This window comes from Hippopotamus amphibius, chromosome 8 (genome assembly GCF_030028045.1).
Source record: "Hippopotamus amphibius kiboko isolate mHipAmp2 chromosome 8, mHipAmp2.hap2, whole genome shotgun sequence".
NCBI lineage: Eukaryota > Metazoa > Chordata > Mammalia > Artiodactyla > Hippopotamidae > Hippopotamus > Hippopotamus amphibius.
In genome coordinates, this window is record NC_080193.1 from 31,965,824 (window position 1) to 31,987,869 (window position 22,046).

The following is a 22,046-nucleotide window of genomic DNA, read 5'->3' on the forward strand; positions in this document are numbered from 1 at the left end:
TTTTACCTGTTTGTTTGTGGCAAACAAGATGGGGTAGTGAAATGAGAGAGAAAGTTGGAAACTGTTAGTACATGCGTTAGATAACCGAAAGTGCTTGTGCATTTGGGACGACTAGAGGGATGAATAAGTAGTAATTTAGGGCATCTTCGTCATTCATAACGGTGACTCTCCCTTGTGGAACAGGCTGATAGCTGAATGTGTGGGTTCATTTTGGGTTCTTGTGTTTCTTCCTTAGAGTTTTGCTTGGTCATCTTGTTCTGAGTGGTCCATTGGCCTCCGTGTCCCTTTTGTGGTGGACATCTGCTCAATGACTTTTGAGCAGTTAGACCTCCTACTGCGGCAAGTGAGTGAGGGGATGGATGGCACTGCTGACTGGCCCCCGCCCCAGGAGAAGGAATGTATGGCTGTGGCGACACTGAATCTTCTACGACTTCAGGTATTAATGATTTTCTTTCCTTTCTCTCATTTTGTAAGTGTCATGTGTTTGTGACGATGTTAATGCATATTAAAGGGTTTAGCCTGTTAAATGAACGGCTAATGAAAATTTTAGAGTGTTTTAAAGTAAGATTATGATGGAGTGTAATGTGTATGAGGCTTAAAAAATCATTTTGTGTTTATCCTGAAAGTCAGTCTCTGCATGCAGGTAAGAGTGTATATGGATTGTGTTATTACTGCTAAATTCAGCTTGTTGGCATTCATCAGGGAATCAGTCTTGAATTTACTGCTGTTGTGTGTGAAGAAGTAACTGAGTGAGACAGTAGCTGATTGAGAGGTCAGCTAGACGTGGTTGCCAGTCTCTCCTCTGCTTCCTCCACTAGTACCTCCACTTCCTCACTGGGAAGGTTAAGGTTAAATATCAAAATAAGAAAAGCTACAAAAATTTTTTTGCTTTCTTTTTCTTTTTTAAAGTAAAACCGCATCATGTTTGATCATCATGCTTTTCTTTGTAATAAAACCCTATGACTTAATGTCAAGAGAACAGTTTTTCTCAGCAAAGTAATTTTCCGCCTTCATAATGTGAGGGTTTCTGTGTGACCCATCCTGTCCCTCTTCTGTTCCCTACCCTTTTTTGTCTTGGCTTCCGAAAAGCACAGAACTGAATGTAATGTTTAGCCACAAAATAGAATTAGCAGAGGTTTGGAGAGTACCCACCTTCCCCAGAAGTCTTCTGTAGGAGCTCATTTAGCTGGACATCTGTGGTGTAGGATCCCTGTCAGGGATCTGCCCAGTTGTTTGTGGCTTCCCATGGTCTTGTAGTGACATTGGTGCTCTGGTTGGTGCTGTGGAGAAAGACCTTGGACATGTCCTAGGCTCTATTCCATTTGGTCCATGTTTTCCTGATGCCATATATTTTTCCATTGCTCTGTTCTGTCTTTTGAGGTCTTTGTTTTAATTGTGTCTTTTAAAAAATTGACTCATAAAGCTTAATTCTGAAAAAGAATCCAATTTTAGAGTCTTTATTAAATATGTGGATTTAATCTTTTACAGTTATTGTGATTACTAATGTATTTGAATTTAGTTTTGTGTAAGTTTGTTCATCATTTTATTAGCTTTTGATTAAATTTCTAAAATTTTTTTCCCTTTCAAATCCCTTTTCCTAAGTTTTGAAATTTTGATTTCTGGACATTAATCATATTACAAAAAAATTAAGTATTTGTTAATTCCACAAAGTGTTAAGTTAATCAGTACTTCTCTTCCTGAAAAATATAGAAGTTATAGGATACATTAAACCTAAAGTCCTGTTTCCTCCTTCAGTATTTGAATTGCTTGGTAGTCTGTTGTTACATTGACTCCAAGGCACACTATTTTTTTGTGTGTGCTGCTAAAAGAAAAATGCTCCCAATTGCAGTGTGTAAGATACATTCTGATTTTAGAGTTAAGACATGAAAGAAAATACCTCTTAGGATTGGTGAAATGTAGTAATTATTTTTAAACTCTCCTTCAGTTATTATCATAATCATTTTTTAAGAGGACATATTTAGATATATAGTACCTTTTTTTTTTTTTTAACCATTTTGTTTTTGTCACTGTTATCATGTCACCTCTGTCCTGGGTACCTCCTTCAGTACGTTTCTTCGTTAAGGTCTGTGAGTTATAATGTCTGAAAACTTTGTTGGCTTCAACATCTCTTAGGATAATTTAGTGGGGCTTAGTTTTTTAGGTTATATGTTATTTTATCAGCACTTTTGAAGATGTTCTACTGTCTTCTCACCTTTATTGTTGCCAGTGAGAAATCTTATATTAGTGCAGTTGTTTGCCAATGAGAAATCTTATTTTCGTGCAATTGTTGTTTCTTTATAGCTAATTTGTCTTTCTCTTTGGTAGCCTTTTGGATTTTTGTCTTTGTCATTTTAGTACATTATGTCTAAGTCAGGATTTATTCTTGTATTAATATGTATAATTTGAGATTATGATTCTCATTCAATCTGAGATTACTTATCTTTGTTAAGTTTTATTTATTTATTTATTTTTATTGGCTGCGTTGGGTCTTCGTTGCTGTGCATGGGCTTTCTGTAGTTGTGGTGTGCGGGCTTCTCATTGCAGTGGCTTCTCTTGTTGCAGAGCACTGGTTCTAGGTACTTTGGCTTCAGTAGTTGGCACCAGGCCACCAGGGAAGTCCTGTTAAGTTTTGAAAAATCTTCACTATTTACCATTGAAATTGCTCTCTCCTTTTTATCTACTTTTCCCCTTGGAAAAGTCCTACTAAAGGCATGTTGAACTTTTTCATTTTATTTTCCCAAGTATCACAACTTCTTTGATATTTTAAAACCTCTTTATCTTTAACAAATTTGTATGATCACTGCTTTATACATGTTGATTCAGTCATCAAATCCCTGTGCAGCCCTCTGGGAGGTGGGACCCTCCCTCTGTGTTGCATGGCTGGGAGGCACGTGGTTCAGGAATGTTGCCCAGGTCGGGTACCCAGTGCACAAAGGTTTAGGGCTGGAAGCTGGGACCCAGGTTCTTCACACCTCTGCCTTGAGGTATTTATTCCTGTAGCTATTTTTTTTCATTTTCAGAATTTATGTTATTGGTTTTTGCAAGGTTTCCATTTGCTATTTGTGTCATCTTCTGACTTCTGTTCCTTCATTGATCTCTAAGAACATTTACCTATTTTATGGGTTTGTTCCAATTTTAAATTTTAAATTATTTATTGTTAAAACTACATTGTTATTTATTTATATATTTAGTTGCACCAGGTCTTAGTTGTGGCAGGTGGGCTCCTTAGTTGCGGCTCACTGGCTCCTTAGTTGCAGCACGTGGGATCCTTAGTTGTGGCATGCAAACTCTTAGTTGCAGCATGCATATGGGATATAGTTCCCTGACCAAGGAATGAACCCGGGCCCCCTGCACTGGGAGTGCAGAGTATTTTTTTTTAAATTAATTAATTCATTTATTTATTTGGCTGCGTAGGGTCTATGTTGCTTTGCACAGGCTTTCTCTACTTGAGGTGAGTGGGGGCTACTCTTCGTTGCAGTGCGTGGGCTTCTCAGTGCAGTGGCTTCCCTTGTTGCAGAGCACGGGCTCTAGGCACATGGGCTTCAGTAGTTGTGGCATATAGGCTAAGTAGTTGTGGCTTGCGGGCTCTAGAGCGCAGACTCAGTAGTTCTGGTGCATAGTTGCTCCGCAGCATGTGGGATCTGCCCAGACCCGTGTCCCCCTGCATCAGCAGGCCAATTTTTAACCATTGGGCCACCAGGGAAGGCCCATTCCAATTTTTTAAAACTGCCACAATGTGTTGGGGCGTGCGCTCTGCCTCTTAGCCTGTCTGTGACACGTCTTCATGATGACCTGGTATGGCTTGTCCTTTTTGACTGCGAGGCCACCCTTGGGGCGTATGTGGAGTACCCCTTTGCCCTTGGCTGTGGAGAAGTCCTCAGAGGGCAGTTTTGTACTTGTGTCTGTGAGGCTCCATTGAGTTCCTCGGGCTCTAGATGAGTTTTGGTGTTCACTGCTTGCCTTGTGATGTCCATACCTAGATGGCTGGTATAAATGATTTCCATCTGCTCACAGAGCAGGCTGGGTCTCTGATTTCCTGTGGGGTCTCTTGGTGCCCAAAGCCTTGTGTAGGTAGTATGTTGCCCTCAGGCCCTGGCTGGCTGACAGGAAGCTCAGCTTTAGTGGGCTGTCCTGGGCATTTTGTTTCTCAAAAGGCTTTGATCTGCTCTGAGAGTCCAGAACCTCTTGGCTCCTGCTGTGTCTGTCTGTGTGAGTTCTGGTTTGGCTCTTGAGGCCAAACCAGAGCTTGTCCTTGTATACTTTTCCTTGTATACCCTCAGCTTGGCTATCTACTCTGTTAATAGTTTTTTGGATATATTGCATTCACTATTTCTGTGTTTGGTGCAGATGGTTGGGGGTGGGGTAGAGGTTGCTGTTTCTACAGGGATTAACCTCTTTGTTGAACTTCAGCTTTTCCATATATGTACTTATAGTCGGGTTTAAAAAATTCCTCTTATAAAATACCTTACCATGCATTCTCAACTACTATGGCTAAAAGTTTTTTAGTATGGTTAAAAAAAATACCTACACTGGAAGTTTTTCCTTTACTTGGATAAAACTCAATTTGAGGTATTTCATCTTTAATAAGATTTGAAAAGCATTCATTTTTAGGGCTTCTAAGTGAAAATTGTTTTTCTCCTTTCAGTTGCATGCTGCCATTAGTCACCAGGTTGACCCAGAATTCCTTGGTTTAGGTCTGGGCAGCGTCCTCCTCAACAGCCTGAAGCAGACCGTGGTGGCTCTGGCCAGCAGCGCGGGCGTGTTGAGCACTGTGCAGGCAGCCGCCCAGGCTGTGCTGCAGAGCGGGTGGTCAGTGCTGCTGCCCACCGCCGAGGAGCGGGCCCGGGCACTCTCTGCTCTGCTGCCCTGTGCAGGTTGGCTGGGCCAGGAGCAGGGCTGGGTGGGGTTGGCGCAGGAGGGGGTGCCAGGAGGAGGTGGTGCTTACCTCACGTTGGCAACAACACTTTCCCTTTTCCAGTTTCAGGCAATGAAGTTAACATAAGTCCAGGTCGGCGCTTCATGATCGATCTTCTCGTGGGCAGCTTGATGGCTGACGGAGGCTTAGAGTCAGCCTTAAATGCAGCCATTACTGCAGAAATCCAGGTATGGTCCTAAGAAGTGTGTGTGTGTGTGTGTGTGTGTGTGTGTGTGTGTGTGTGTGTGTGTGTGTGTGTGTGTGTGTGTGTGTGTGTGTGTGTGTGTGTGTGTGTGTGCGCGCGCGCGCTGATATTAGGAGGCAGTTTTACTTCCCAGTGAGCGGAAATTGAAACTTTGCCAAAATTGTTAAAAAAAATTTTTAAAATACAAAACTTTTAGTATCATCCAAATATTTCTGTAATTAAAATTCTTTCACTAGTTTAAAACAATATTGAGTTATTAAGTATGATAAAATATACCCACTTTAAATGTCTATTTAAATGAATTCAACAGATACCCCAATCATAACGTGAATCATTTCTGTCACCCTGGAAAGTGCCTTTGTGCCCCTGTGCGTTTGGAATTAGGGTACTTTCCTGCCCCCTCAGATGGTGTTGATTTTGTCAATTTTGACTGTTCCACAGATGGAATCGTGCAGCATGTCCTCATTTGTGTCTGCTTCATTTTGCCTTGGTAATGATTTTGAGATTCGCCTGTGTTGGAGGCAGGCTTAGCTTGTTTTTGCTGTGGAGGGGTGCCCCGCTGTGTGGTTATGGCACTCCTGGTCCCTCCGTTCTCCTGTTGGTAGATGTTTGATGATTGTTACTCTGCGCAGCTGCTCTGGTCATGCTGCATGCAAGTCCTTTAAGTGAACACGTGTTTTTTTATTTTGGGTAAATACTTTGGATTAGTATTTGCTGGGTCTCAGATGGGTGTGTGTTTACAGTTTCCCTGAGTGGTTGTGCCGTTTTCATTTGAGCCAGCTAGTGTGAGAGCGCTGGCCCTTTCTTGACCTTGTCAACATGAGGCACATCAGGGGTTTTAAAGCTTTAGCTATTCTGGGGCAGGGCGGGGTGTTATTTCTATGTGCTTTTTGGCCATAGCTTCTTTTGTTGCTTTCATTGTCATAATAGTTTTCAATTTAAAAACTTACACTGAAAAAATTGGACGAAGCGATTGTATTAAAAATGTTTTTGAAAATATGCCTACTTTGATTAAATTGAAAAACTTCAGAGGAAATCATATATGTAATGATGTTAGTAGCAACTATCATTCTTTGTGTACCTGCTTATTTTCCAGTTGCTATGCTGTGTACTTTACTTTCATTTTCTCTTTTAACCTTGTCAGCCATGTTAATGTCCACAAAAAATCAATCAGTCGATCTAAGAAAGAGAGAGAAAATTTTATTCGAGCCAAACTGAGGATTATAACCCAGGAACAGCATCTCAGAAAGCTCTGAGAACTATCGCGCCCATTACAAGTCGAGGCACAGTTACAGAAGCTTTTTGAGACAGAGGACTGTACATGAAATGATGTATTATTGACAGTCTACGCAGTCCAGATCTAAGCGTTATCGTGACCTTTCCCAAGCTGGAGGAGGAGGCGTTGTCTTGTTGATGCGCTGTACAGCTGCGCAGGCGCATCTGCTGCTGGGGAGCCTGGTGGATGCGTGATGCAGACACGGTGTAGGGGCAGAGAGGGGGCCAAAGGGCAGAGAACATTTTTCTATGTTTAAATTTTTCTTTTCTTGCTAGAAAATGTGAATTTTTTTCCTGCATTGAGTGAAAAAGTTGTTTTAAGATTCTGTCTTGTAGTTATGGACGTAAGTACCAGAGAAGTTTGGTGATTTGCTAAGGTGTCAGGACTAGTGAGTGGCAGGTTTGCTGACTCCAAGCCCCTTCTCTTTGTGCCTGTGTCCACGTGGCTCAGTGGGACAGCTCACCTGGTAGGAGCAATGACAGCACAGAGAACAGGCAGAGGCAGTCCACATGTGGGCCAGGCCCAAGCAGCATTTTTATTTTTTTATGTTTTAAATTTATTTCATTATTTTAAAACATTTTTTGGCCGCACTGTGCAGCATGCGGGCTCTTAGTTCCCCAACCAGGGATCTATCCCACGCCCCCTGCATTGGAAGCGCAGAGTCTTAACCACTGGACTGCCAGGGAAGTCCCCCCGAGCAATATTCTTAGAACCTATTAATTTAGCTAGCAGATGTTTATTCTGTGCTTCCTGCTGGAGAGCCGGACCTCGCGAGGGGGAGGTGGGCTATAGAGATTGTGTTCCCTGTGATAATAATTACAGTGCCTAAAGAAATAGCCAAAAGGCCACTTATTTTAAAACAAAGTGTTTTGAAGCTACAGAAAGGCATAAACAGAAAAACCTTCATCATTTGGGAATAACCATTGTTAACGTTTTTCGTGTATAGTCTTCCAAACTTTCAAAAATGCAAATGTTTACTAACAGTACTAATTATGATTCCAGAACTGGTCTCAGGGGTTTGTATCTTTTTCACTTATCAGGTTGCCACGTCTTCTATGTTGAATACTCTTCTGCTCTGTCCATTTGTTCTGTTGCTTTGGTGAAGTCTGTGATATGGAAAGGGAATCCCCCCCTTTTTTTTTTAAAGCAGTTTCCTATTGTTTACCATTTAGGTTTTAGCTATTTTTACTGCTGTAAATAATTTTTAAGTACATTCTTTAAGATTATAAGTCATTGGGTATAAGAATGATTATTAGGAAAAAGTTCTAGAAATGAAATTGGGTCAAAAGCATGTAGATTTTCAAACTTTCTGATTTGTGTTGTCTTCTTATGCTTAAGAGTAGGTGGCACAGTTCCAATCCAACTACTTAGTCAAAGTCTTTGTCCCCATACCCCTCAGAATGGGGAAGATTGTGTTTAGACTTGTTCTAGCTTTTGCTGTTAGGAAATAAAGCCCAGAACTTCCCTGGTGGTTCATTGGTAAAGAATCCGCCTTGTAATGCAGGGGATGTGGGTTCAAGCCCTGATCAAGGAACTAAGATCCCATGTGCTGCGGGGCAACTAAGCCAGTGTGCCACAGCTACTGAGCTCAAGTTCCTCAACTAGAGAGCCTGTGTGCCGCAAACTAAAGAACCTGTGCGCTCTGGAACCCGTGCGCCACAGCTACAGAGCCCACGTGTCCTGGAGCCTGCGCGTCACAATTAGAGAAGAGAAAACACTCACTCCACAGCTAGAGAGAAGCCTGTGCACTGCAACAGAAGATCCTGTGTGCCGTAACTGAGACCGACACAGCCAAAAGTAAAATAAATAAATTAAAAAAATTATAATGTGCTCTAAAAATAATTCACAAAAAACAAGAAAAAGAAAGTAAAGCCCAGTGGGAAAGAACTTGTGTGCTTTTTCACAGTAAATTGGATTACTAGAACACTGCTTGGTGTATACTAGATCCTTAGGAATATTGGTTGCATATGACTGGCAAAAGATACCTCTTTTAAAATTTTTTTATAACAATAACTTTATTGAGATTAATTAATCTATAAAATAGTCTTTTAAAGTGTATGATTTAGTGATTTTTTTTGGTATATTCACAGAGTTGTGCAACCATCGTCACCACTATCTAATTTCAGAACACATTGATCACTCCAAAGAGAAACTCTGTGCCCTTTACCAGTCACTCCCCATTCCCACTCGTCACAACCACTGACAACCACTAATCTACTTTCTGTCTAAATGTCCCTGTTCTGGACATTTCATATCAGTGGATTTGTACAGTGTATGGCCTTTTGTGTCTGTTTCTTTCCACTTGACACAGTGTTTTCACAGAGAAGTTCAGCCAGGTTGTATCCTCCATGTTGTACTTAATTTTAAGCAATTGCTAAACAGTACTCTGTTGTACAGATAGAGCACATTTTGTTTATCCGTTCATCAGCTGATGGACATTTAGGTTGTTCCCTCTTTACTGTTAATAATGCCATTATGAACATTTGTGTGTAGGTTTTTGTGTGGACATGTGTTTTTGTTTCTTATGGGAGTGTGCCTTGGAGTGGAGTTGCTGAGTTTTACGGTACCTCTCTGTTTAATGTTTCAAGGTGTAGCCAGACTGTTTCCTTAAGTGGCTGTACCATTTTACATTCCCAGTAGCAATGTATGACAGTCCCAGTTTCTCCATATCCTTGCCAGTGCTTGCTACTGTTCATCTTTATTATACTGTCCTAGAAGATGTGAATTTTCCTAATGACTAATGATGTTGAGCATCTTTTCGTGTGCTCGTTAGCCATTTGTATTTCTTCTTTGAAGATATGTCTATTCAGATTTTTTCTTTATTTTAAAATTGGGTTATTTATCTTTTAATTGTTGACTTGTAAGACTTCTTTCTGTATTTCGTATATCTCATGTCAGATACAGGACTTGGGAATATATCCTCCCATTCTGTGGGTTATTGCTTCATGTTTACAAAGCAAGTAGACTCTGCCTGGGTGATCACATTGGGTGTTGTGAGAGCCAGTAGCAGGGGTAAAGATTTTAGGAACTTCACAGAAGGAGGCTGGAGACCATCAGCGTTGGCAGCCTGGACATTGGGTTTGTAGGACAGATTGTGTGTTTAGTAACTGAGCAACTGTGGACTGTGATTTCCAGGGGGTGGCTGAGGGCTGGTGTCACCAGTGTGTAAGTCAGCACACAGTGAGGCTGTGGATCAGGGCTCAGCTCACAGTGCCGTCATACCTGCTACCAAGATAACCGGTAACCAGCTTCTGTTTCATGAATTACAGGATATTGAAGCCAAAAAAGAAGCACAGAAGGAAAAAGAAATTGATGAACAGGAAGCGAATGCCTCGACATTTCACAGAAGTAGGACTCCTTTGGATAAAGATCTTATTAATACGGGAATCTATGAATCTTCTGGAAAACAGTGCTTGCCTCTGGTTCAGCTCATACAACAGCTTCTTAGGTAAACAGCATTAGATATATTTTAATTAGGAGGACTGTTAATTTTTATATTAATATAGTGAAATCGAGGGCTGGGGTCTCAAAAATGTGTTTGGTTGTTGATGAAATACTCTGAAAATTACCTAGGATAGACTTTAGAGCAGATTCTTAAATAGAGGTGAGAGGAGATGAAGTGGAACTAGAGATTCTAAAAGTTTTCACACAAGAAAGTTTGGAGTGTGTGGTAAACGTAGGATGAGATTCTTAGCCTCATTGGTGAGAAAATCATCATGGTAAGGTTAGTTTTTAAAAAATATTTAATTAATTAATTTGGTTGTGCTGGGTCTTAGTTGTGGCAGGCGAGCTCCTTAATTGCGGCTCATGGGCTCCTTAGTTGTGCCTTGCCAGCTCCCTAGTTGTGGCAGGTGGGCTCCTCAGTTGCAGCATGGGAAGTCTTAGTTGCGACATACATGTGGGATCTAATTCCCTGACCAGGGACCGAACCCGAGCCCCCTGCATTGGGAGCGTGGAGTCCTAGCCACTGTGCCACCAGGGACGTCCCCGTAAGGTTTTTTTTTAAATCTCTTGTTGGTCGTTGCCTCATTCTATATGTTGTAGATTTATATGTATTAGTTTCTAAGATAGCTTTTAAAATCTAAAGTAAATAAAAGAATGATGAGTGTTGTTTTCAAAGGCTTGATCAGTAGAAGGGAAGAGTCAGAGTCAGAATATAAGCAGAGACTAACTTGATAAGGGCTGAAGTAGTCTGTCACTGTTTGCTAAAACATGTGAGCCTGCATTGCTGCAGGCCTCTCAAGAAGAGCAGAAAAGCCAGGTGTTCAGAAAGGCATTTGCTAAACAATGGAACATTATTGTTCCTTTATGGAGTACAACTCCATTCTGTGTAAACCTGGCTCCTGGCCTCTTTTTTACACAGAAAGGAAAGAGAGCCCTGGAGGGTTGGCTCAGGTACCTAAGTCCTGAGAGGTGGTGAGTAGTGTGCTGGTGTCGAGTGGCTGCCCTTCACACCCGGAAACACCAGAATTATACTGGGCATGTGGTGAAGAAGAGCAAGTTTAAAGCTAGTTCCTTACATAAATTTTAGTAAATGCTAATAAAAAAAAAACCCTTTTTCCTATTTTTTATAATCTGATGATGATTTCTTAAAATCAGTATTCACACATTCTGATCTTCAATATTACAGTTTGAAATAAAGTGAATTAAGTCAGTGTACTTGGTGGTAGTGAAGAGAGCTTGGGAATTGTTCCTAGAAAATTGCAGTTGTGACGGCTTGTATAAAATTGGCATCTGAAACTCTGCCCAGTGTGGTAACTGTGGGAGTAATAACAAGAGCAATGTTCACATTGCAGAGTGAATTAAGGACCCAGTGAGGAAGTGGACATTGAGTGCTTGCAATTAAAAGGTAAAGATCTATGCAGAAGTTTTAAAGCAAAAGCAAGCATCTCAAGACGTGCTCTTCTGTGTTCCTGACTGTCCCTCCCTCCTCTGAGGAGGCTGTGTCTGGGTTCTCTGGCCTCGGTCCTGTCATAGGTTACTTTTCCCAGGAGGGGCCAGCTCTCCTGCTCTCCTGCTCGTTCAGACTCCTTGCTCTCTTGGTGTGTAGAGACCGTCCTTCTTACCGTCCATCTGCACCTGTGCTGTTCAGTCTGGCAGCTATTGGCCACACTTGCCTGCTGAACATTTGAAGTGTGTCCAGTGTAGCCGAGACACTGAGTTTTTACTTTTTATTAATTAAAATTCAGATTAAAGCACTTAGACCTGATTCAGCTATTAGAAAACTTGTAATTATGTTTGGAATATCTTGGTCATACGAAGTTACCTTTTCAGCTGTGCATTTTTATGAGACTTAAGTGCAGATCAGGTATTTGCAGTGAAAATTTAGTTACCTGGATTGAGATGTGCTATATATACAAAATACACGGTGGCTTTTGAAGACTTTGTGTGAAAAAACTAATGTAAATATCTCAATGCTTTTTTTAATTGGTTTTATGCTGAAATGATACTATTTTAAATATATGGGAATAAATACATTATTAATACTGATTTCACATGTTCTTTTTGTCTTTACCTACGTGACTGGTAGACATTTTAAAGTACACATGTGACTCCCTGACAGTACTTTTCTGTTGGGCAGCACTCTCTCGCCTGTCCTCACACGTTGTCTTCTGAGCCTTCCTCTTTACTGTTGGTTCCTTTGGCATGTGGGGAGGAGTCAGCTCCACAGCAGGTTTATAACGAAGATGTACCTGATTGGAAAACACAAGACAAAAACTGAAACATGGAAATAAATAGTACCTTAAAAGCTTTTGGAAAATAGTAAAAGAAAAATGCATGTACAGTTTTCTCACTAATAGAATAGAATGCCTGTGAGATCCAGGCTCCTTTCATAAGCATAGATGATGTACTGCTCCCCCTGCAGAGACAGACTTTAACATTTATTTCTTACCTTAAGTGTTTGTGACTAAAGGAGCTTCTGTGTGTTGACTTGGCTGATGCAATTGTTGAAAAATAGTCTGAAGATTTACATTTTGGAGATTTTGGAGACATTTCACGTATTTTATTCTTTGGAAAATAGGTTGGAGAAACTGCAGCTTGCCAAAAGTAAGCCATGAAACAGATTTCACAGTAACTCTTATGCTGGCAAAGAGCCACAGAAAACCATTTATGTTTGGGAATAGAGAGCTATGAAGATTTTTAAATTAACGAACTCTGTCAGAATTACACACTTTGATTATGGTTCTGAATTTTATATTAGGGAAATAAGTTAACATTTGTCTTGTATTTTTTTACTGTCCTTTGCTCCATCATGTATGGTATAAAGCCCAGATTCTAGACCATCTCTTCTCTTGTGATATGGTTATCTGGTCGTGGAGCAGAAAGGTGAGGTGGACTGCACGTGTGGCTGGGAGTGCTGAGCACACGCCAGGGGTGCCTGCTGCTCTTCTTCGCAGCCCTGTGGACCTGAGTTGGTGTGTGTCCTCACTCCACTGCTGTCGTGGATGAACCCTGGGGGCAGGCAGGTTGACAGACGTTCTCCTCAAAGCTGCTGTTATGTTAGAAGTCGAAGAAGTGGGGCCGAGTGCTTCTCCATGGCTGAGTGTTGTGCAGGGGTCCCAGAATTGCCTCCCTCCTGGCTGGGATGGGACTGTGTGGTGGAGCTACGTTGATGGAAGTTCCAGAGCCAGGCTCTGCTTCGGCTCTTTTCCTTCACTAACTCACTTCTTCCTCCTGTTTTCAGTATTGTCCATCAGGCCTTGTTCACCTGGCGCTGAGGCTGTCCCTCGAGGGCAGGGTCTTACCTGGTGTTCCGTGTCCCCTCTGAAATCTGCTTTCACACTGACTTTAGTTATCTTCCTTGGACATAAACAGGATATCCCTTTCCTTTCAGAACTCTGGCGGCTAAGCACTGCAGAATCTGGTCCCAGCAGCCCAGCACTCTGTCACCTGCAGTGTCTGATGTGTCCACTCCCCTTCCTTGTTTTCACCTCTCTGCTCTTGTTCCTTTACATTCTGCTCATGGAACCAGAACACTTACTACTCTTGTAATTGTACTTTCTCCTTTCTCCCCATTTACTTATTGATGGTTCATGGCTCAAGTTGGATCCTGCAGGTGGAATTGGATCCTCTGCTCCTTTCCTTGCTGCCGTGTTCTTTGAGCACCTCTTACTCTGACCTGTTTTATTTGTACCCACTTTGCTCTTCCTTCCTGTACTTTTTGAGCCCTGGGTATCCTCCACATGGCCCATCCTGGTGCTCACTTGAGTAGATCTGAAGACAGACTTGTGAAGCAGATGCAGAAGTGCAAGTGGATCTTGTCTTTAAGAATAGTGTCACATTTGTGTGTGTGTGTGTTTTCTTTATTGGAGTATAATTGCTTTACAGTATTGTGTTAGTTTCTGCTGTACAACAAAGAGAATCAGCTATACATATATATATACCCCCATATCCTCTCCCTCTTGAGCCTCCCTCCCACCCTCCCTATCCCACCCCTCTAGGTCATCAGCAGTCATTGAGTTGATCTCCCTGTGTTATGCAGCAGCTTCCTACTAGCTATCTGTTTTACATTTGGCAGTGTATATATGTCAATGCTACTCTCTCACTACGTTCCAGCTCCCCCCACTGCTGCGTGTCCTCAAGTCCGTTCTCTACATCTGCATCTCTGTTCCTGCCCTGCCACTAGGTTCATCAGTACCAGTTTTTAGATTCCATATATATGCGTTAGCATACGGTATTTGTTTTTCTCTTTCTGACTTACTTCGCTCTGTATGACAGACTCTAGGTCCACCCATCTCACTACAGATAGCTCAATTTTGTTCCTTTTCATGGCTGAGTAATATTCTATTGTATATTTGTATTTGAAATGCAGCTTTGGACAAAAAATAATAAGTTACTTTTCCTTACAAAGGTTTGTACAGGAGTTTTCTGTCATTTTGGACCAGTCCATGCAACTCTTAGGAGCACATTTGTAAAGCAAAGGGTATCATTCTACCTGTTGTATCTTCCATGTGCCTCTGCTCAGTTTTGAATGAGGTGCGCTTATTGCAGATACACCTGACACACATTTGGGGAAGGAAGCTAAGCTGCAGGTCACCCGGGTGTATAATCTTTATTTCTGATTTTAGTTTATGTTGTGATTTTTTTTACGCACCCCCCGTCCCGCTCCTGTTTTAAAAACAAACTTAACTTGTTTAATTTTGCAATCCTCTTTCTCCTGCACAGAAATATTGCTTCTCAGACAGTAGCCAGGTTGAAAGACGTTGCCCGTCGAATATCATCATGTCTGGACTTTGAGCAACATAGTCATGAAAGATCTGCATCACTGGATTTGTTGCTGCGTTTTCAGCGCTTACTTATCAGTAAACTTTATCCAGGAGAAAGTGTTGGTCAGACTTCAGATATTTCTAGTAAGTTACTTAAAACGTGAAAGTGTCATGTGTGTATTTTAGCTTTTTTATTTAGTTAGGCTTTTGATGTGCCTGTTCTGCATGGCCCAGGTGTGTAGTTTTTATACTATTAGTTTTGGGGGGACTTCATTTTGCATCCACTTTTTTTGAACAAACATTTCTGTGTTAGAATCATCAATATTTTTTATTTCATTGTATTAACATTTAAATTTTTTTTTTTTTTTTTCTTTTTTTGTGGTGCACGGGCTTAGTTGCTCCGCGGCATGTGGGATCTTCCTTGAACTCATGTCCTCTACATTGGCAGGCGGATTCCCAACCACTGCGCCACCTAGGAAGCCCAACATTTAAATTCTTTAGACTTGAGAAATAGCACCCTTTATGTTCAGGTTAGCTTTACAGAAGGTTTATCAGACTTATTCCACGGGTTAGTTATGGACTGTTAGAGATTGACATAATGTGGGGATGAAATAGTGACCTAATACTTGTATGTCACCCTGGTAAGCTAGGCAGGTGCATTAGGAGGAGTGCATCACCAGGAGGAAGACTTAATCCCAATTACAGCTCTGGTTTATTAGCTGCTGCACACAGGCCTAAGTCTCCTGGGGGCTGTAGATTGCTCACCTACAGGGTTAAGACTTGAGGGTGCCTGTGAGAATTAAAATAGGGTGATATGTAAATATGCAGTTCTGGGTACAACGTAGAGCAGAGCACTTTCCACCAGCTCCAGAAGGAGTGGCTGGCTCTTTATATAAGGCAGTTTTCTCTGTCAGTGATGGAAAGGTCTGCTATGTTTGTTAATATTTTTATAGCTAGTGTATTCTAAAACAACTTAGTTACTTCCTGAAAATCATTAGGCACTTGTAGAGGATGGAAAATTTCAGGTTGAAATCAGTGAACTATTTCAGTCTGAAAGAGGTGACCATCTCTATGTCATAAAGTCATAAGGACTAAGAAGCTATTAAGAGCCATGTAGGAGGAAAAGTTGAAGGTTTTTGTTTTTTTGTTTGTTTTTTTTAATATTTATTTATTTGGCTGTGCTGGGTCTTAATTGCAGCATGTGGGATCTTTGTTGCCATGTGTGGGATCTATTTCCCTGACCAGGGATTGAACCTGGGCCCCGTGCATTGGGAGCACAGAGTCTTAACCACTGGACCACCAGGGAAGTCGTGAAAAGTTGAAGATTTTTATGAGATTGCAAATTGCTTAACTTTGTTCGTCGGGAGTAATTTTCATGCATTAAGACTTGGACTTAGAAAATATGTATATTGGATATAAGGTTTTAGAACTCTTTAAGTTACGACTTTAGTATTTTTACCCAAAGCTTTTGGACACTGTATAGTGCAGTGTATAAAAATCAGCATATCCAAATTCACTATTTCTCAAATTATGTGATATAAAAGGAGCCAGGGACTAAATAAATAAGTAAGGGTTAACCACTTCTGTTTGAGAAAATTATTATAGGTAAAAGATGTATAGATGAGAGTAGAATAGTGGAACAACGAAGTTTATTTGCAAAGTAAATTTTAACAGTGCAAATGAAATTGTCTAAAATCTTCCCTCCAGGTCCTGAACTAATGGGGGTTGGTTCCTTGCTGAAGAAGTACACAGCCCTTTTGTGCACGCACATTGGAGATATACTGCCCGTGGCAGCCAGCATTGCTTCTACCAGCTGGCGACACTTTGCAGAGGTGGCCTGCATTGTGGAAGGGGACTTCACCGGTACTAATCTTGTTTCCTAAATGTGGGCATGTATTTATTTTCGGAGATTGACAAGATTTAAAATTTATTGTTTTGTGGTAAACCTGCATGCCTTTACCCCACACATCTCCTAGTCCTGTAGCCCTTTCTCCTTTTGTTTTTTTAGTTACTGACAATTCTGTAGCTAAGCAACACAATATGGGAGTCACATCACTGTATTGGATTGGCCAAAAGGTTTGTTTGTTTTTTTTTTTCCATAAGATGGCTCTATAGCGCTTAGTTGTCTTTAACTCCATTCAAATCAATTTTGTTAGATTGTATTGTGGCAGCTGTCATACCAGTGTGCATTAAAAAATACTTAACAAAATTGGTGAATTTTGATGTAGCTATTTTAATATTGAAGATGGGAGAAAAAAGGCAACATTTTCAGCATATTATACTTTATTATTTCAAGAAAGGTAAAAACGCAACTGAAATGCAAAAAAAAGATTTGTGCAGTGTGTGGAGAAGGTGCTGTGACTGATCGAATGTGTTGAAAGTGGTGTGCGAAGTTTCGTGCTTGAGATTTCTTGCTGGATGAAGCTCCATGGTTGGGTAGACCATTTGAAGTTGATAGCGACCAGATCGAGACATTAATTGAGAACAATCAACGTTATACCACGCGGGAGTTAGCAGACACACTCAAAATATCCAAATCAAGTGCTGAAAATCATTTGCACCAGTTTGGTTATGTTCATCACTTTGATGTTTGGGTTCCACGTAAGTTATGTGAAAAAAACCTTCGTGACTATTTCCGCATGTGATTCTCTACTGAAAAGTAATGAAAATGTTCAGTTTTTAAAACATTGTGATGGGTGATGGAAAGTGGATACTGTACAGAAGTGTGGAAAGGAAGAGATAGTGGGGCAACTGAAATAAACCACCACCTACTACACCAAAGGCCAGTCTTCATCCAAAGAAAGTGATGTTGTGTGTATGGTGGGATTGGAAGGGAGTCCTCTATCGTGAGCTCCTTCCTGAAAACCAAATGTTTAATTCCAACAAGCAGTGCTCCCAGTTAGACCAATTGAAAGCAGCACTTGACGAAAAGTGTCCAGCTGGGATGAAGTGAGAGAGTAGCACTGACGTATACACACTACCAAATGTAAAATAGATAGCTTGTGGGAAGCTGCTACATAACACAGGGAGATCAACTCGATGATGGGGGATGACTTAGAGGGATAGGGAAGGTGGGAGGGAGTTGGGGGAGGGAGGGGATATATGTATAAATACAGCTGATTGACTTTGTTGTACAGCAAAAACTGGCACAACAGTATAAAGCAATTATAGTCCAATAAAGAGCTTAAAAAAAAGTGTCCAGAATTAATAAACAGAAAATGCATAACCTTCCATCAGGATAACATAAGACAGCATATTTCTTTTCTTTTTAAAAAAAAATTTATTCATTTATGTTTGGCTGCATTGGGTCTTTGTTGCCATGCACAGGCTTTCTCTAGTTGTGAGTGGGGGCTACTCCTTGTTGCAGTGCGCGGGCTTCTCATTGTGGTGGCTTCTCTTATTGTAGAGTACAGGCTCTAGCTGTATGGGCTTCAGTTGTGGCACATGGGCTCAGTAGTTGTGGCGCACAGGCTTAGTTGCTCCACAGCATGTGGGATCTTCCTGGCCCAGGGCTTGAACCCATGTCCCCTGCATTGGCAGGTGGATTCTTAACCACTGTGCCACCAGGGAAGTCCCACCGCATGTTTCTTTGATGACCAGGCAGAAACTGTTACAGCTTGGCTGGGAACTTCTGATTCAGCCACCACATTCACCAGACATTGCACCTTCAGATTTCCATTTATTTCAGTCTTTACAAAATTCCCTTTATGGAAAAAATTTCAGTTCCCTGGAAGACTGTAAAAGGCACTGGAACAGTTGTTTGCTCAAAAAAGATGAAAAGTTTTGGGAAGATGGAATTATGAAGTTGCCTGAAAAATGGCAGAATGTAGTGGAACAGAACAGTGAATATGTTGTTCGATGAAGTTCTTGGTGAAAATGAAGAATATGTCTTTTATTTTTACGGAAAGACCGAAGGAGATTTTTGGCCAATCCAATGCATATAATTGGTGATTTGGAGTCATACCACCATTATTAACACTTCGGTAATGAGGTTAATTGTCTAATGAGGTAATCGTCTAATTTTATTTCAGCAGCATAAGAATTAGTTCCCCCTTTTAGGACCTTAATAAATTCCTACATTGCTTAATATTTTTTCAAGTTTTCTGTGACAGTAGAGTATTATTATTGAGTGCCTTTTTTCTGATAATAAACTTAGTTGAAAACTCTTAGTTTTCTGAATAAAAGACTCTAGTTAATACTTTTGTGTTGAAGCACACTGTTTTTGAAAAGTGTTCTTATAACTCAGAGGATTCTGTTTGATACCTATATTTGTTTCTTTCAGAGTGAACGGTAAAATAATCCTATAGAAATATGCTAACGGACAAGAATTCCATTATTTTTGATTTATCAGAATTTAAACACAGCACAAGCTTATAAAGTAGTTTTATAAGACAAAAATTTTGTCTTATGCCTTTTTTTTTTTTTTTTTTTTCTTTTTAAATGTAGGTATTCTCCTTCCAGAGCTAGTAGTTTCTGTAGTGCTTCTGCTCAGTAAAAATGCTGGTCTCATGCAGGAGGCTGGAGCCGTCCCCCTGCTGGGTGGCCTGTTAGAGCATCTGGATCGGTTCAACCACCTGGCCCCAGGGAAGGAGAGGGATGACCACGAGGACTTGGCCTGGCCTGGCATCATGGGTATGGCGTCCTAGCTTAAAGACTTGCACCCTCCTAATCTCATGTATTCTTGCTTTTTCCATTTGAAAGACTGTTTGGCAAAGGAAGACTGGATCTTGCCATTTTCACTGATGGTAGTATACATGGAAAATGAAGATAATCCAAATCAGAACAGATTTGGGTTATATTTAAGGAAAGTTTTTCTGTTAGTTATGGTTGTTACATCCTGAATTGGATTATTTTAGAACATTCTGGAAAACCCTTTCTTGGAAACTGTCTCCAGAAGGTACTGTTGAGGTGGTTAGATGTGGTCCCGCTTTGGAGGCAGACATGGATATTGGAGGACTTTCTTAAACTCATTGGCGTTATGTGGCGTTCATGAGTTGTAGAATTCCCATAGTCAGCTGAGCTCTACCTATGTAGACTGTCATTTCTACAATATAGGAGCTTAAAACAAAAAGTAACAGTTGTCCTGAGGAAAATAACCAACCTTAGGGTATAGAGCATAATTTTTTATTTTTTTAGTATAGCTGATAGTTTCAACACAGTTCGTCTACTTTAGCAAACTTAAATGGTCTGTTTACTGTATATGGTTGAGGGCGTCTCACTTGATCAGCTGTTCAAACATACTCATTGTAAAACCTTTTTTTTATTGTGAAGTATTACCTATACGAAAGTACCTAAAGCAGCTTTGGGACTGATCACAGCGGAAACCATTTATTAAGCAGGACCGTCCCAAGCCTATCACTGTCTCCCTGAATGTTTTCCCTCTCTGGGCTTGTGTTCTTACCGTGCCCCTGCTTCTCTTGATCATTTTATCAGATGGGCCTGGGCCCATAACAGCTGAGTCGCGTAAACATTCTCATGTCTGTTTCTCGGTGGTTTGTAAGGCATGTTTTAGTTCAGGATGCCAGGTTTCCACAGGGATAGGGCTGGTCTTCAAAGCATGGGAGTTCTCGCTGTTCCACCTCTGTGCCAGGAGAGCACGTGCCCTTTCTTTCCACGTGTGTTTTGTCTGTAGGGTGGCTGTGGCAGCACCTTTGGGTGAGAGGACTGTGTGGGCTCTCCTCCAGAGTACCACTTTTGTCTAAATCAGGTGACTCCCTGCCCGTGTCTGCTTCTGAGCGTAGGGCTTCCCCCTGGAAATTTGCACGTGCTTGTGCCTTGCTTTGCACAATGTGGTGATAATGGGCATCCTGTCTTGTTCCTAGGAGCAGAGGGGAGCTTCATAGTTCACACACGAAGTATGGTTTTTGTTGTAGGGTTTTCTTTTTGCTACCTTAAAATATTAAGGGTGTTTCCTTCTGTTTCTGTTTTGTGATGAGGTTTTAATGGTGAATGGGTATTAAATTTCATCAAATACTTTTTCTGCATCTCTTGATGATTATACAATTTTTTTCCATCCATGTTGTTACAAGTGCCAAAATTTCATTCTTTTTTAATGGCTGTGTAGTATTCCATCATATATATTTGGTATATGTGTGTATACACACACATGTATACACACACACACATCTTCATCTGTTCATCTGTTAATGGATGCTTGATTGTTTCCAAGTGTTCTGACTAATGCTGCTGTGAACATGGGTGTGTAGTTGTCTGAGTCCCTGTTTTCACTTTCTTTGGGTATATGGCCAAAAGTGGGATTGCTGAATCATATGATAATTCCATGTTTAATTTCTTAAGGAATTTCCTTACTATTTTCCACAGTAGCTGTAACATTTTATATTCCTACAGGCAGTGCACAAGGAAGGGTTCTAATTTCTCCATCTCTTTGCCAACAATGTTGTTGTTTGTTTTTTAAATGATAGCCATCCTATTGGGATGAAGTGGTATTACATTGTAGTTTTGATTTGGTTTTCCCTGCTGATTAGTGGTGTCGTGCATGTTAAACACATGCCTATTGGCCATGTGCATATCTTGGAGAAATGTCTTTTCAAGTTTTTTTCCTACTTTTTTTTTTTTTTTTTTGGGCCACCCTGCATGGCACGTGGGAATCTTAGTTCCCTGACCAGGGATCACACCCATGCCCCCTGCAGTGGAAGTGCAGAGTCTTAACCACTGGACTGCCAGGGAATTCCCCTTTTTCCTACTTTTGAATCAGGTTTGTTGTTGTTATTGTTGAATTGTAGGAGTTTGTTATGTATTCTGAATATACACGATTTGCAGATATTTTGTCTGTCATTTTGTGGGTTGCTTTTTCATTCTGTTGATAGTGTACTCTTTTTTTTTTTTAATGAAGGTTGCCTGTGCTTTTGGTGTCTTGTCTAAAATCATTTCCAAATCCAGTGTCATGAAGCTCTCCTGTGTTTTCTTCTAAGAGTTGTGTGTGTGTGTGTGTGTGTGTGTGTGTGTGTGTGTGTGTATTTTTTGGCCATGCCGTGCATCATGTAGGATCTTTAGTTCCCTGACCAGGGATTGAACCCATGCCCCCTGTCTTGGAAGTGTGGAGTCTCAACCACTGGACTGCTAGGGAAGTCCAAGAGTTTTATTTATTTATTTATTTTTAACAATGTATTTATTTATTGGCTGTGTTGGGTCTTTTTTGCTGCACACGGGCTTTCTCTAGTTGCGGCAAGCAGGGGCTACTCTTCATTGTGGTGTGCAGGCTCCCCATTGTGGTGGCTTCTCTTGTTGAGGAGCACGGGCTCTAGGGGCATGGACTTCAGTAGCTGTGGCACACAGGCTCAATAGTTGTGGCTCATGGACTCTAGAGCGCAGGCTCAGTAGTTGTGGCGCATGGGCTTAGTTGCTCTGTGGCATGTGGTATCTTCCAGGACCAGGGATTGAACCCATGTCCCCTGCATTGCCAGGTGGATTCTTAACCACTGC

General features: G+C 41.1%; 1 protein-coding gene across 5 annotated transcripts in view; it reads left to right on the top strand.

Moving 5' to 3' along the window:
• Positions 1-22,046, top strand: part of HERC2 (HECT and RLD domain containing E3 ubiquitin protein ligase 2) — a 232,287-nt gene that overhangs the window by 61,537 nt on the left and 148,704 nt on the right. For all 5 annotated transcript variants that reach the window (XM_057747100.1, XM_057747098.1, XM_057747097.1 and 2 more), the window contains 7 exons: positions 236-436; positions 4,646-4,874; positions 4,979-5,103; positions 9,666-9,844; positions 14,563-14,747; positions 16,311-16,466; positions 19,050-19,235. In XM_057747100.1, the coding sequence (XP_057603083.1) occupies positions 236-436; positions 4,646-4,874; positions 4,979-5,103; positions 9,666-9,844; positions 14,563-14,747; positions 16,311-16,466; positions 19,050-19,235 (1,261 nt within the window). The remainder of the gene's footprint in view (positions 1-235; positions 437-4,645; positions 4,875-4,978; positions 5,104-9,665; positions 9,845-14,562; positions 14,748-16,310; positions 16,467-19,049; positions 19,236-22,046) is intronic.